The 13,314-nt window shown below is 37.7% G+C and overlaps 1 protein-coding gene across 3 annotated transcripts in view; it reads left to right on the top strand.

Moving 5' to 3' along the window:
• Positions 1–13,314, top strand: part of LRRC28 (leucine rich repeat containing 28) — a 41,862-nt gene continuing 28,548 nt past the window's right edge. For all 3 annotated transcript variants that reach the window (XM_005871088.2, XM_014543613.1, XM_005871089.2), the window contains exons 1-4: positions 1–228; positions 3,252–3,292; positions 6,271–6,308; positions 6,932–7,069. In XM_005871088.2, coding sequence (XP_005871150.1) covers positions 61–228; positions 3,252–3,292; positions 6,271–6,308; positions 6,932–7,069 — 385 coding nt within the window. In that variant the 5' untranslated portion in view covers positions 1–60. The remainder of the gene's footprint in view (positions 229–3,251; positions 3,293–6,270; positions 6,309–6,931; positions 7,070–13,314) is intronic.

Here is a 13,314-nt window from a genome sequence, read left to right as displayed (position 1 = left end):
AGATGGACCGATTCTGACAGGATGTAGTGCTGCCGCGTGCCCGATGGGATCTGCTCAGCCATGGCGTCCGAGCTCGGCAAGACCATCTCGGTGGCAAGGCTGGAGAAACACAAGAACTTGTTCTTAAACTACAGGAATCTCGACCACTTCCCGCTGGAGTTACTCAAAGGCGAAGGGCTCCAGTTCCTGGAGAGACTCTATATGAAAAGGAACTCGCTGACCACCTTGGTACAGTATTCTATTGCGTTCTTTTAAATTAAATAAAATCCTTTAGAACGTGGTTCTGACCAAGTTACACTTTCCACGTCTTAAGACAGACTGACATGGGTGTCCTCTCTTGTTGTGTGAACAGGTGCTATAAATCCACATCCAGAGGGTCCTCGTGAGCTGAGAATGTGTTACTTAAGACCCCGCAGTTGTGTGGTGACAGGAGGAGCCGTGTAGGAAAGCAAAATTCGCAAATGTTCCACTTACCAAACTGCCCCCATTCAAAACCCCTCTTTGCTTAGCCTGTGCCTGTGTCTTGGCCTGTGCCTTTTTTGTGTGCGTTAAGCTTCCTAGATGATCTTTTGGATGTTACAATACCTAATAGACCAATTAAAAGGTAAGGAAGAGTCCAGCTGGTGTGGCTCAATGGCTGAGCCTCTACCTAGGAACCAAGAGGTAACGGTTTGATTCCACGTCAGGACACATGCCCGGGTTGTGGGCTCGATCCCCAGTAGGGGGCGCGCAGGAGGCAGCCGATCCTTGATTCTCTCTCGTCATTGATGTTTTTCTCTCTCTCCTCCCTTCCTCTCTCTAAAATCAATAAAAAAATATGTTTTTTAAAAAAGTAAAGCAGAGAAAGACCAACAAAAATGACTTTTAAAAAAGAATGATTTGAAGATTAAAATATTAAGATGGGCGTTTGGGAAGCCTGATGTAGCCCTTTGAGTGTTTTGAAAAAAACAAAACACCTTTTTTATGATTGCACTGTGACAGTCAAATGATTTTGAATCCGACTATCATCCCATTTGTCAGAAAAAGTTTTGCCCCAAAAGCAACATCTGATTCACTCTTTGTATGTTCTAGGAATAAGCACATAGTTATCATTATAACCTAAATTTTATGACATAGAAGATTTTAGAAAACTATTTGTAATTATTTTCAAGAGAATGTTCAAATCAGATTTTTCATTCTCACTATTAAGAAATTTGGTCTGCATTTTAAATGGATTTGCTTTATATAAATTCGAGTTCTTACTCATTTTAGATCATTTATGGTGTCTTTTTTTGTGTGAATTGATCCATTCTTCATTCCCTTCTCTGTATTGGACTTTGCTAAATATCTGAATGTATATCTTATTGGCTTCCTATATATGGACTATTTTCCTGTAAAAGTTTTCTTGATCTATGTAAAATACCTACAAGGAGCAGAAAGCATTATAAAATTTGCTTGTATTTGCTGTTTCTGGAAGTAAATCGATATGTATCTTTCATTTATAGCGGTTAGCATATTGGTATGTATGTTATTTTGAGGGCATAGTTAGATTTTTAAAATAGATTTTTTTTTTTAGTATAAATCCTATGGATCAAGATAAACTAGTCTGTGTGGCATCCATAATCCAGCGAGTTTAGCAAGCAACCCAAAGAATAACTACAGTTTTTTAAATTGATTTTCAGGAAGAGGAAGGGAGAGAAAGAGTGAGAGAGAAAGAGGGAGAGAGAAAAGAGAGAAACATGGATTTGTTGCCTCCTGCATGCGCCCTGACTGGGACTCGAACCCGCCCACCACCCTTTGCTTTTTTAGTTATCAATTTATAGTTATCAAGTCTCTGACTTTATGTAAACCCTATGGAAACGTAAGAATTAAAATGTATAACTTTCCCCTCATTCCTTGGCTATATCGCTAACATGTGCCAGTAGGAAACAGAGAACAGTATCGTAGAACACCAGTAGGTGTCAGCCACAGGCTAGGCAACAGTCTGCTTGCTTACCAGGCTTTTGAGGCGGGGTCTAATAAGTGGAGTTTTCCCCCTAAATCCCAGTGTTGTAATAAATTGCAATTTTCCAAGGTCACCGTGCTTATTTAAAGATAAAAGCCCAGTGTACTTACTTGTTAATAAAGACACAGCAATGCACAGTTGGCAGCAGAAACTTTATTCACTACTCAGTTGTGTGTGTAGCTTTGTGACTCAAAATAAAACAACAACAACCCGACTAGCTTGTCAAGGAAAGATTAGAATGGATGTGCAGGAGCCAGGTGGGCACCTGGAAAAAAAGAATGACCCCCGGTCCTGTGAGTTAGCCAGGTAAGATGTTGCTATTGTAGCAGGCAGACCTAGATGAGAGTCGACATTGCCTGCTTTCTGGACAAGTTCTCTAGTTTTTCTAGGATTCTTTGTTGGGGTGCCAATACATGGAGGTGTATATCCTTCCTCTTCTTAGGGAAGATAACGGTGCGAATAGAAACATTTTGGGGGTTGGGACAGCCCCAGGAGTAACACCGGAGAAAAGACTTGTCGTGAAGGGCCTCATGGCAGACAGTGACAACGGAACCTGAGGGACAGAATCACAGCTCTTGGCATTTGGAAGCTAAAGGTGGTTTTATCAAGAGCAGGTTCTCGGTAAATGCTTCACTGACTTCGGAACAATGTTCACATGCAGCGCTATTGGGTCATCATAAAGGGTGAGGATGGGTGGATGGAAGCAGCTTGGGATACTGTGTTAAGTATTTGAATAGATCAGAATCCCAGTGTGACATTAACAATGTCACTTCCTTTTTTGTGGCGGTGGCTGCTAATCCCGAGAACATTTTTCCCATTGATTTTTTTTTTTAGAGAGAATGGAAGGGGTGGAGGGCTCGGTAAATGCTTCACTGACTTCGGAACAATGTTCACATGCAGCGCTATTGGGTCATCATAAAGGGCGAGGATGGGTGGATGGAAGCAGCTTGGGATACTGTGTTAAGTCTTTGAATAGATCAGAACCCCAGTATGACATTAACAATGTCACTTCCTTTTTTTGTGGCGGTGGTTGCTAATCCTCACCCGAGAACATTTTTTCCATTGATTTTTTTTTTTTAGAGAGAGTGGAAGGGGTGGAGGGCGGGGGAGAGAGGGGGAGAGAAACATCGATGTGAGAGAGATACATCGACGCCCATGTGCGCCCTGATCAGGGCCCTTGAAAAGATAATGGTTTGTGCTTAAGCTATTTAGAGATGTTTATACATTTTTCAAAAATACAATTTAATTCTGAGTTTTTCATTTTCAGCCAGAAAACCTTGCTCAGAAGCTTCCAAACCTGGTGGAACTGTGAGTATGTTTATTCAAATTTTTTTTTAAACAGGGATAAAAATAATTTTAAGTTATTTGAAATAGTAGGAAATACAATTTTCATGTATTAACTTCTTAGTATCATGAACATGGTTAGACCTCTGGTTCCGCTAAGCCCAAAAGTCTTTTAAAGTATTTTAACCGTTTAAATTTGTGTTTTCAATATCTCACTTCAAGGTGGTGAAGATGCTGAAAAGTTCAATTTTTCTGGGTGCAGCATCTTTGTCACAGAATCATTCCGGATAGTCCATGTAACTGGCAACATTTATTATTGTTACCACTACTCCATGTGATACTTGATATAAACAGTGAAACACTATAAAAGATTTAAAATGTATGGCAAAAGCCTCCTTACCTGCATCCTCCATGCTTTGTTTTATTTATTTTTTAAAAACATGTTTTTATTGATTTTGAGAGAGAGAGGAAGGGAGATGGATAGAGCAATAGAAATGAGAGAGAAAAATCATCAAGCGGCTGCCTCCTGCACGCCCCTAACCGGGGATGGAGCCCACAACCCAGGCATGTGCCCCGACCAAGAATTGAACTGGTGCCCTCTTGGTTCATAGATTGATGCTCAACCCCTGAGCCACACCGGCTGGGCCCACTATACCTTTCAACCAGTTTTTCCTATTGTTAACATCTCCCAATTCCATGGTACATGTGTCAGAACAAAAAAACTGACATTGGCATGTTACTGTTAAGTAAAGTCTATACTTAATTTTTATTAAAAAAAAACTAACCGGGGATGGAGCCCACAACCCAGGCATGTGCCCTGACCAAGAATCGAACTGGTGCCCTCTTGGTTCATAGATTGATGCTCAACGCCTGAGCCACACCGGCCGGGCCCACTATACCTTTCAACCAGTTTCTCCCATTGTTAACATCTCCCAATTCCATGGTACATGGAACAAAAAACTGACATTGGCATGTTACTGTTAAGTAAAGTCTATACTTAATTTTTATTTAAAAAACACACACCCTGCCACACCATTTCCCAAAGTGGCTGTGCTAGCTTGCGCTCCCACCAGCAATGAATGGGAGCTCCTGTGTTATGAACATGATGAACACTTAGTCACATCGAAAACACCATTTCAACTTCTCTGGGCTTTAAACTGCTAAGCTTATGATTACAAATGACTCACGATATAATAATAATTCTCACAACAATAACAATAGCATTCATTGAACTCCATTCAGAGAGCTTTGCATATGTTGATTCATTTCTCTCTTACATCTCTATGTTCTAATTGGTGCTATTACCATCTGCTTCTATAGAGTGAGAAAGCGAGAGGTTATGTCATTCTGATCACATGGCTCTAAAGACGAAGAGCCTGCTCTCTGATCCACTCTAACAGCAATGATTCTTTTTTCTTTAATATATTTTTATTGATTTCAGAGAGGAAGGAAAAGGGAGAGAGAGAGAAACATCAATGATGCGGGCTGGATCCCCAGTAGGGGGTGTGTAGGAGGCAGCCGATCACTGTTTCTCTCTCATCATTGATGTTTCTAGCTCTCTATCCCTCCTCCTTCCTCTCTGAAATCAGTACAAATATATTTTTAAGAAAAAATAAAATGTGAAATCATTTTATGTACACAAAACAAGGAACATGGAATCGTGTAATTATTATTTAAATTGTGTTAGACCCAGCAGGTTAATACCTACTTCAAAATTAATTTAGTCCAGCATAGAGTAATCTTCTTAAGTTTATTTTCTATCTTTCTTATTCTGTGTCACACTTGATATTAGACTTTAAAATGGAGAAGAATATTTTGAAATTCTATTTTTTAAAGATTTTATGAAGATTGGTTAGTGGGGTACAATAAATAAAAGGATAGGTTTGAAAATAAAGTTTTCAAAAATCTAGTTTTCTTGTCTCAAAATCAATGCTATAAATTTATTTTAAAAATTATTACTGTATGATCTCCAGTGGTGGTTATTGTTTTACTCTGATGTTAGTGGGCTGCTTCTGATTGTATAAAATCTCCACCAGAGGGTGCTGCAGACACTTCGCCTGGGTTTGTCAGCCTTGAACTTTTTTTCTTTTTTATGAAAAGAATTTGATCTTTGTTTATGAAATTCATTTTGCTGTAAAATAAATTTTGTACTTAACAGTTACGTATTTCTACAGATACTACAAGTGATGAGTATTTAATCTCTCCAGAATTCTTGGTTATCAGTAAGCATGCTTGCTGACTGGAAATATCTCTGGTTTGATTATTTTGTGAAGTTATCCTTTAGAAACGAAAAGTTGCATTTTCCTGTACACAATAAGTGCTGACTTTTCTTTACGCCATAACTGTATCTCTGAAAACCTGAATAGTTTAAAACGAAGTAGGAAACTAGTTTGTATTATGAGGTTGAAAAAATACCTCTAGTTTTTCTTTTGTGAATCTTCTATTTTAAAATAGCACTTAAAGCCCTAGCTGGTTTGGCTCAGTGGATAGAGCGTCAGCCTGGGGACCAAAGGGTCCTGGGTTCGATTCCAGTCAAGGACTCATGCAGGAGTCAACCAATCGATATGTTTCTCTCTCACCGATATTTCTCTGTCTTTCCCTCTCTCTTCCACTCTCTCTAAAAATCAATGGAAAAATATCCTCGGGGGAGGATTAAAAAAAAAAGATAAAAATCCCTGCTTATTACAGAAAATGTCAAAAATACAAAAAAAGCCCTAAAAAGAAAATAAAAATACATATTAAAAAACAAAAAAATAAAACAAAATAGCAATTAAATCAATAAATAGTTTTAATATTTGCAATCCCAGCATAAAATATTTCAAAGTATTATTGGTTATCTATGGTGACCATATATTTTGTGTTTTATACTTAGAATAGGGCGTTAAAGAAAGTTTGGTCCCTTTATATTTGGTATATTTCTAAGTGAGCATTTTACAAACCCATTCTGTAGCAGAAGTTCTGAATAACAACAGCTTTTTCTTTTTTTTTGTTATTTTCCCCAGGTACCTTCATTCAAATAACATAGTTGTGATTCCAGAAGGTAAGTAAGTGCACTTCCAACTTTTAGTTAGGAGAGACTATAGTTTAAGCTTTCCTTTCTAATAGTAGAACAGATAGTGTCTTTAAACCTATTGTGGTTGGTATTTTAGTGAGTTTTAATTATAAACCATCTTTAATTTATTTGTTTCACAGACTCTTCCCCCAATTAGTAAATCCAGTTAAGAATTATGACTAAATGACATTAATAGAGTCCAAAATGGTTATAATGATTAGATAAATTATCTTTAGATATATTGTTGTTGGGTAAATAACAAAATAATAAGTTCTAAATTCAGTAAATCCAGTTAAGAATTTCGGTTAGACTGAAAATATCCTTATATATTGTTTCATGAATTTATTTTTTGTATTCAAGTGATATTTTGCATTGTTTTAGAAATGTTGATTTGTGCTTTTTTTAAAGTCCTATTTTATATAGAGGTAGAAGTCTTATCACCTCCATAAAATTTAGTATGTTTTTATTATTTTGAGAGCAACTCTAGTAGTACATTGTGAGATGGTGATACTAAGTATGCAAATATTTCAACTTGGAGTACTTGCATTAAAGATCTGGCATAACGCTTGGATCAAGTTGATTTTGCCTTTCCCCTCCTTTTCTCTTTGAAGCCATTGGATCCCTTATAAAACTCCAGTGTTTGGATCTTAGCGACAATGCCTTAGAAATCGTTTGCCCAGAAATTGGCCGTCTGAGAGCTTTGCGTCATCTTCGATTAGCTAATAACCAACTGCAATTCCTACCTCCAGGTAATCGTAGTCGGGGGCACATGGTCTCTTTTCTCTTACAAGTCTGTTTTCATTTATGTTTCTCACTGTGTCTAGGCAGTGGGCTTTGGAAAGATTTGTAAGTATTTGATTGTCCATTTGTTTGACTATGAAGCTAAGAAATGTGGGGGGGAAATGTGACAGTTTTCCCGGATGCAAACATAAGAAGGGGGCATTTATGTTTTTGAGCCACACTTACCACAATTGAGCATTAGTCTTCAGATCACTGCTCTGGTGAAATATTTGTACAAAAAGCTACTTCACTTCTGAAGTTCAGCTCTGAATTTCCCATCAGGGAATTTAGGGGAAATTTGCACGGTGTGATCATTTTAGTATCAAAGAGGAAGATATATAATGTTTTCTCTCATTCTCTAGTGAGATAACGGATGTACATTAATAAGATGTGATTTAATAAGAAGCCATACAAGAATTTAGCAGCGCCATTTAAGTTTGATCTTAGGCTTAATGGTCAGTATTGCCTACTGAACATTCTATTAGATTGTGACGTACCTATAGACCAGGGGTGGGGAACCTTTTTTCTGCCAAGCCATGTGGGTATTTATAACATCCTTCGCAGGCCATACACAATTATCAACTTAAAAATTAGCTTGCTATACTTGGTCATAATATTTCTTTATGATTTAAGGAATACTATCTCCAGAGTTATGCAAGTACAGAAATTTCTGGATGAATACACAATACATGATTAGTTTTGAGACTTGATGTGCTGGCCTTCACATAAAAGTTCAATATTGCTTATAAAAATGATACTGGTATAGCAGTCAGTTTAAAAAATAATTTCTTAACCTCATATAATGTCTTTTCAAAACTTTCTATTCAAAATACATTGCTGTTACTGCATATAATTTACTCAAAACATGCAAACTATAGTTACTATAAGAATTTTCAATATAGTATAGGAATATGGTCTTTCCTTTAGATTTTATCATCGGTAATTAGGCTCAGTGGTGTTTCATCGTTCTACCTTTGTCAGGTTCACATATCCAGATATTCAGGAAATTGGATTCTCTTTTGGAGATTACCTCAAAAATGTATCATTAAAATGATACTTTAAATTTTCCTGTATGGGACTTAAAAAGATATATTGTAGAATCAAAATGCATGGATGGATAGAACACTGTTTGTAAGCCCCTTTGAGGTATGTTTAAGTAACATGAGACTAGAATTCCCTGTTAAGCCATTGTTCTTTGTATTCTATTATTCTCTTTTCCTGTAACGTAAGACGTTTTGTGGTAGAATGTGGCCATTTCCTTCCATTATATACTCTCGGAGGTTAAGGATGTACGGCCGATAGCATTGACTGCTTCCTACTCACCAGTGAAGGGCATAGGTTTCCTGACGCCTTTCATGTAATTTTTTATTTCTATCACACCTGTTGCTTAATAGATTGGAGGTATTTATCCCTGATTTCATCTCCTTAGCTTATTTCTGTTGTCTGTGTTTGTGTTTGCTTGTTTTGAGTAAAATTATATGCAGTAATAGCAATGTATTCTGAGCCATGTATAGACTTTCTTTTTTCTTTCTGGGGTTTAATGAATAGCAATGGACTAGGTCTTGTTATCTGATTCACTTTATATCTCTGTTTATGAGGTAATTGCAATGCTATAATTTGAATGGGTGAGGGGCTAGGGACACCTCTGGAAATGTTTGATTATGTTTGGGCACATACTGTGGAAATGTATTTTAATTATAGTTTTTAAAAATGGGAGGATGCCATGTTGTCTCCATTTGATGACAATAGACATGTGGCTGTGGGATTGATCTCCCTTCTACCTAGTTCAGGCTAGTACATGTAGACTTCCTTTTTTAAAAAAATACAGACTATAGTCTGGCCCTCCAACGATCTGAGGGACAGTGAACTGGCCCCCTGTTTAAAAAGTTTGAGGACCCCTGGACCAGGTCTTGTTATCTGATTCACTTTATATCTCTGTTTATGAGGTAATTTCAATGTTATAATTTGAATGGGTGAGGGGCTAGGGACACCTCTGCAAATGTTTGATTGTGTTTGGGCACATACTACGGAAATGTATTTTAGTTATAGTTTTTAAAAATGGGAGGGATGCCATGTTGTCTCCATTTGATGACAATAGACATGTGGCTGTGGGATTGATCTCCCTTCTACCTAGTTCAGGCTAGTACATGTAGACTTCCTTTTTTAAAAAAATACAGTTTTATTTATTTCAGAGAGGAAGGGAGAATGAGAGAGATAGACACATCAATGATGAGAGAGAATCATTGATTGGCTGCCTCCTGCACGCTCCACACTGGGGATGGAGTCTGCAACGCAGGCATGTGCCCTGACTGGGAATTGAACTGTGACCTCCTGGTTCATAGGGCAACGCTCAACCACTAAGCCATACCGGCCGGACCGTGTAGACTTCTTATGCGTTATAAAAATGGGAGGGATGCCATGTTGTCTCCATTTGATGACAATAGACATGTGGCTATGTGATTGATCTCCCTTCTACCTAGTTCATGCTAGTACATGTAGACTTCCTTTTTTAAAAAAATACATTTTTATTTATTTCAGAGAGGAAGGGAGAATGAGAGAGAGAGACATCAATGATGAGAGAGAATCATTGATTGGCTACTTCCTGCACGCTCCACACTGGGGATGGAGCCCTGACTGGGTATTGAACTGTGAACTCATGGTTCATAGGGCGATGCTCAACCACTAAGCCATGCCAGCTGGGCCGTGTAGACTTCTTATGCGTTATATTTATTCCCTTGAAAGACTTAACGTTTTACTATGTGTATTTGTTGTGGTTGAATACGCTTTGAATATAAGATCGTAATCAGTATTTATAATTTTAGAGCATATTTGAAATATCTACTGGGTATGGAGAGTTTTAAGATTAGGATCTCAGAATGCATTACAAGGGTTTCATGAGCGCCCTCAATGGTATGCATTTTGCAGAAGAGTATACGACTTGTAATTAGTAATTGTGACATGTGCTCAGAGCCTTCATAAGAAAAGTGAAGACCCAAAAGAGCAATTGGAGCCAAATACTCACATGTTGGATTAGACAGAGAGTACTCCATTGTGAAAACTTGGTAGGGCGGAGGGGCTTGGGCTAGGACAGTGCATTGTGGGAAAATGGCCGGGAAAGTCAAGGTCAGCGTAACAAGGTTTGTTTGTACCGATTTCCCTTGGCCTTGAGTCCCCGTTTCTGGAAATAAGAACATCTCCTGGTACAGGGAGTGCACCTTTTGCATGGGGCTTTCCAGACCCCAAGGGCAGAGCCAAGCCGCTCAGGGCGTCCCTGAGGGCCAACCCCAGGCCCAAAGAGCGGAGCCCTGGTCCACAGGCCCTTGTGCTCTGTTAAGGATGCTTTACCTCATTTGATTACTTAAAGGAGTAGAGGGGTCGACTCGACTCTTCCGGGCGAGGCTCAGGCCTACTGGGGATGGAGCCCGCAACCCGGGCATGTGCCCTGATTGGGATTCAGACCATGACCTCCTGGTTCATAGGTTGCTGCTCAACCACTGAGCCACACCCACTGGGCATGATGGTGCTTTAAAAAAAAGAAAAAAAAGGCAAAAGGAGAGAAGTTAGTCCTTCAGACTTGGAAATCCTCTCCTATCACTCATACCACTGATTAAGACCTGGACTGTTCCTCTGTTGAAAAGATTGAAAAGCAGCTAACATCCTAACAGCAGAGATCCAATTTGAAATCTTAAGGGATGATCATCCAAGTTCGCCTCACACGCAGTGCCTTTTCTCTTTCCTTTCTGCATATAATTAATTTTCTTCACTATGATCTATTAGAGGCGTGGTGCTCTATGGGAACCATCGAGTACTGCCCGGCCAGTGTTGCTCAGTGGTTAAGCATCAACCTATGAACCAGGAGGTCACGGTTCGATTTCTCGGTCAGGGCACATGCCTGGGTTGCATGTTTTTAAGACACAGCCTATTATTGACAATTCAGAAATTTAATTTTATTTTTGGATCTAAATCAACTTGCAGTATTTTAGAGGTGTTGTTTTATGACATGATCAGAAAATTCTAGCTTCATGTCAAACTATATAATTGTGAAGAAAAATGAACAGGTAGGATATAGGGTATGTGCTGAAATAAGTATTAGTTTGAAAGTGTCTTCAATATGTAAAAAAGTTATTTTTTTTAATGTGTTATGGGAACATGCTTGGTGCTTACTTCGTCTATAAATTATGGTTTAATCTGTTAAAGGTTTTAATTTAAATCAGATTGCCTATTCTGCAAGTAATTTGGTAGTTAATGACTGTTTTAGTGAATGAAAAGCTGTATGATTTGCCAAGGGTTGATGTAATAGAAGTAATTAAAGAAAATTTAGTTTGATATGGGTTGTTACCAAGTTCTCCGCCACACTCCACACATAATTGACATCACAGTTCTTTGTTTAATACTTTTTATTATCCCCTTTAAAAAATTAACATTATGTAATATACACAATATGTAAACCCTCATGCCCTGTTATGTCATGCCTTTTAGAAACAGAAAGCAGATTTCCAAGGCTGTCATTATGCCCTTCATAAAATCAAAGCCATCAGAATTACCATAAACTCTGATGGTGGATGTTAGTGGTAGAAGGACTATACAACCCATCAAGTTAAAATTTCGCTACCACGTTGGATAAGCAAATGGAGGCCTAGGGACCAAGTGACATTAATTTTATAGGCTTTTGCTTTATTGAACATTCACAATTCTTAAAGCTCCATGGAATTCTCAGTGTGGGAAACTTAAATATCTATCATTTGAAGAGCAGAAATTTTAAAAATTGAGGAAGCCCAATTTATCTGGGGTTTTTTTGTTGTTTTTTATTTGCTGGAGTATGCTATTGACATCACATTTAAGAACTATTCACCAAATCTAGGGTCACAATAATTTTTTAAGTTAATTATTGTATGTGATGTGAAGAAACGGTTCAGATATTTTTAGATAGGGGATATTCAGTTTTTCCAGCACAATCTGTTGAAAGACTATTTTTTCTTTGTTGAAAATCAGTTGACTGACCATGAACATATGGGTTTATTTCAAATGTTCTGTTCCCATTAGTCTTTATGTCTGTTCTTATGGCAATACCATATTGGCTCGATTACTGTAGCTTTATAGGCAGTTTTGAAGTGAGCTTGTGTAATTCCTTCAACTTTGTTCTTTTCCAAATTTCTTTAGAAAAAAAAAATCAAATTTCATTGTGGTTTTTTTTTTACCACCAAAAAAAGTTTCTTTTTCTTCCTTTTGGGGCATTCCAGCTGTGTATATATGTTTATGCATATATGATAGCAATAAGAAGGTAAAGATGGAATGGAGGACTTTGTATCCATGGAGATCATTATACTAACCAGTATAATTTCTAATCACTCAACCTAGTTCTTCTTTTTAAATATGTTTTTATTCATTTCAGAGAGAGGAAGGGAGAGGGGGATAGAAATAATCAGTGATGAGAGAGAATCATGGATCGGCTGCCTCCTGCACGCCCCTTACTGGGGATCCAGCCCGCAACCTGGGCATGTGCCCTGACCGGAAATCAAACTGTGACCTCCTGGTTCTAATTTGGTAGTTAATGACTGTTTTAGTGAATGAAAAGCTGTATGATTTGCCAAGGGTTGATGTAATAGAAGTAATTAAAGAAAATTTAGTTTGATATGGGTTGTTACCAAGTTCTCCGCCACACTCCACACATAATTGACATCACAGTTCTTTGTTTAATACTTTTTATTATCCCCTTTAAAAAATTAACATTATGTAATATACACAATATGTAAACCCTCATGCCCTGTTATGTCATGCCTTTTAGAAACAGAAAGCAGATTTCCAAGGCTGTCATTATGCCCTTCATAAAATCAAAGCCATCAGAATTACCATAAACTCTGATGGTGGATGTTAGTGGTAGAAGGACTATACAACCCATCAAGTTAAAATTTCGCTACCACGTTGGATAAGCAAATGGAGGCCTAGGGACCAAGTGACATTAATTTTATAGGCTTTTGCTTTATTGAACATTCACAATTCTTAAAGCTCCATGGAATTCTCAGTGTGGGAAACTTAAATATCTATCATTTGAAGAGCAGAAATTTTAAAAATTGAGGAAGCCCAATTTATCTGGGGTTTTTTTGTTGTTTTTTATTTGCTGGAGTATGCTATTGACATCACATTTAAGAACTATTCACCAAATCTAGGGTCACAATAATTTTTTAAGTTAATTATTGTATGTGATGTGAAGAAA

This window comes from Myotis brandtii, unplaced genomic scaffold (genome assembly GCF_000412655.1).
Source record: "Myotis brandtii unplaced genomic scaffold, ASM41265v1 scaffold329, whole genome shotgun sequence".
In the NCBI taxonomy this organism is placed as follows: Eukaryota; Metazoa; Chordata; class Mammalia; order Chiroptera; family Vespertilionidae; genus Myotis; species Myotis brandtii.
Note: the sequence above shows the minus strand (reverse complement) of the source record. Positions and strands in the feature narration are given on the sequence as shown.